The following is a 2,313-nucleotide window of genomic DNA, read 5'->3' on the forward strand; positions in this document are numbered from 1 at the left end:
TATTTGCTGCAATACTGAGTATATCGTTTTGAATTCGTGGTGACATATAAGTAGCATTTTGTTTTCCTCCTTCAATGTAATTTTTTAATACCTCGTCGCCAGCAGATACTTTTAACTTAATTAAATCATGTAGAATACCTTAAACAATATGTACGATACGAATAAATTAAGTTAAAAAATGTTTTAATATTACCTTCGTCATTCAACTTTCCCCGAAGAGGAAGGTCATGCGTTCCGCAAAATATGCTAGTGGAAATTATTTCTTTTAAAAATTTTCTGTTTTCTGCAACAGTCTTTGCGTGCCCACATTGCATCTGAAAATCAACAGGTGTTCCTTCTAAAAACAACTTTGCAGACTGCGTAGCCTCTTTATGCACATTTGAAGAAGCATGAGATTTGCAGTACTCATGTACATTTTTAAATTTTGTGAAAGGGCGCACAACAAATGAAGAAACAATTCCTGGTTTGTTTGGTGGCTTAAACAGCACGCAGTGTAAACAAAAAGCTCCTTTAAGCCTGCGGGAATACACCAACCACGGTGTATACATGTCCAACCAGACTCTATTGAACTTGCGTTTCAAATGTGTCGCATCATTTGAAAAATTATAATTTTCGTCGGGCTTCCAACAATCTGTTAACAGCGTCCTTCTCTGTGCAGCAGACATAGCGTTCGGCATGTTAATCCACTTACCAATATCATTAGGATGACAGTCATCCATCGTATCAGTTGCAGCATCGCTATCTTCGTTCGAGCTGCTTCCACCTGGGCTCAGCTTTCTTTTTAATTTCGCTACAAAATTCTCGCTTAAATATAACATTTTAAATTAGTAAGAATAAATTATAATTACCTCCAGTACTGCTAAAAAAGCTTCGAATATCCATATTTTATTCATTTTCCAATTGAAGTTAACAACGCGATTTTCAAATTCTTTTACTCCTTCTATTAAACAGCTGTTTAGAAAAAAGCAGTGTTGCAAAACAAAATGTTTAGCACACTTTCAAGTGTTCATGCCAAAAAGCTCATACAACGTTTACACTTAAGTAATTAGTAATGATTTCAAATACTTTCTTGTATAGGGTTTAAATCTCAAATTCTCCAGCGTAATGATCGAAACCTCTTTAAAAAAAAAACAAAATGTAAAATTATAACTGGTAGATATTGGACAAAACTTAAAGATGATGTTTATATTTAAATAAAGTAAAATTAACCAAAACTCAATTATGTGGCTTGTGAAAATTTGACTGTATACATATATTTTAAAGTTTCAGAAACCGGATGTAGGGGGGGCCAGCTGCCCCCCTTGCCCCCCCCCCCCCTGCGTACGCCCTTGAAGGCAAAGGTAAAAATAAAAACAAAAACAACGATGCGTAAAGATAAATGCAAAAATTAAGACCAAGGTAAATTTAAAAGTTTTACTAATATAAGGGCAAATGTGAAGGGGAATATGTAATGTAGAAATTGATAAACATAAAGATGATAAAGATAAATATAAAGAAAAGATGAGGATGAGTAAAGATGAAAATAAAGGAGGAAAGATTAAAATGAAGGTAATTATAAAGAACATGATATAGAGTCACAGAGACTCAACTTGGGAACTATTCCGGTATTTTCGGTATTCTCGGGACTTATCGATATAATGATCGATATTTTTATCGATTTTGTTATCGATATTTTTATCGATTTTATTATCGATCTGAGTATCGATTTGGGTATAGATTTTATTATCGATATTTTAATCGATTTTGTTATCGATATTTTAATCGTTTTTGTTATCGATAATTTTATCGATAATTTTATCGATTTTGTTATCGAGTTTGTTATCGATTTGGGTATCGATTTTGTTATCGATATTGTTATCGATTTTGTTATCTGTATTGTTATCCTTCACGAAATCGTTCGCTGTCCAATTGAACAAATGGTCTGCCATCGTGTGTCACTATTTTTAAAATTGAGGAAATAAAGTCATCTTTGTTCACTTCGTAAGAAAACTATATTTTTTTGTTTTTTTTGCACTTCATAATGTTCTTGGCCATTTTTCTCCGCATTTTTGAAACTGTCATTGTGGTTTTTTTTTAAATGACGCCTTAAGTTAGTTATATGCTTCCCTGCTAAATGTCTGTCACACACATTGCATATAGATTTATTTCTTATATCATCAAACTTATAGAAACTTCTAACCAAGAAATCACAGTTTCTACCCATTGCAATAATTATTAATTGTTTGCTCTTATAAAATTAAAATGCCGTTTCACTACTTCTCACTTCAGTTAAATAATTAGAATGAGCTAAAAATATATGTTTACTGAGAGCTA

The 2,313-nt window shown here is 32.4% G+C and overlaps 1 protein-coding gene across 1 annotated transcript in view; it reads right to left on the reverse strand.

Moving 5' to 3' along the window:
• Positions 1 to 882, reverse strand: part of LOC118743563 — a 9,596-nt gene extending 8,714 nt beyond the window's left edge. Inside the window, exons 1-2 of the mRNA XM_036476327.1 lie at positions 849 to 882; positions 194 to 790 (exon numbers count right to left, since the gene is read on the reverse strand). Of these exons, the coding sequence (XP_036332220.1) occupies positions 194 to 790; positions 849 to 882 (631 nt within the window). The remainder of the gene's footprint in view (positions 1 to 193; positions 791 to 848) is intronic.
• Positions 883 to 2,313: the final 1,431 nt, after the last annotated feature.

This window comes from Rhagoletis pomonella, unplaced genomic scaffold (genome assembly GCF_013731165.1).
Source record: "Rhagoletis pomonella isolate Grant_MI unplaced genomic scaffold, Rhpom_1.0 Rhpom_scaffold_00007, whole genome shotgun sequence".
Lineage (NCBI taxonomy): Eukaryota > Metazoa > Arthropoda > Insecta > Diptera > Tephritidae > Rhagoletis > Rhagoletis pomonella.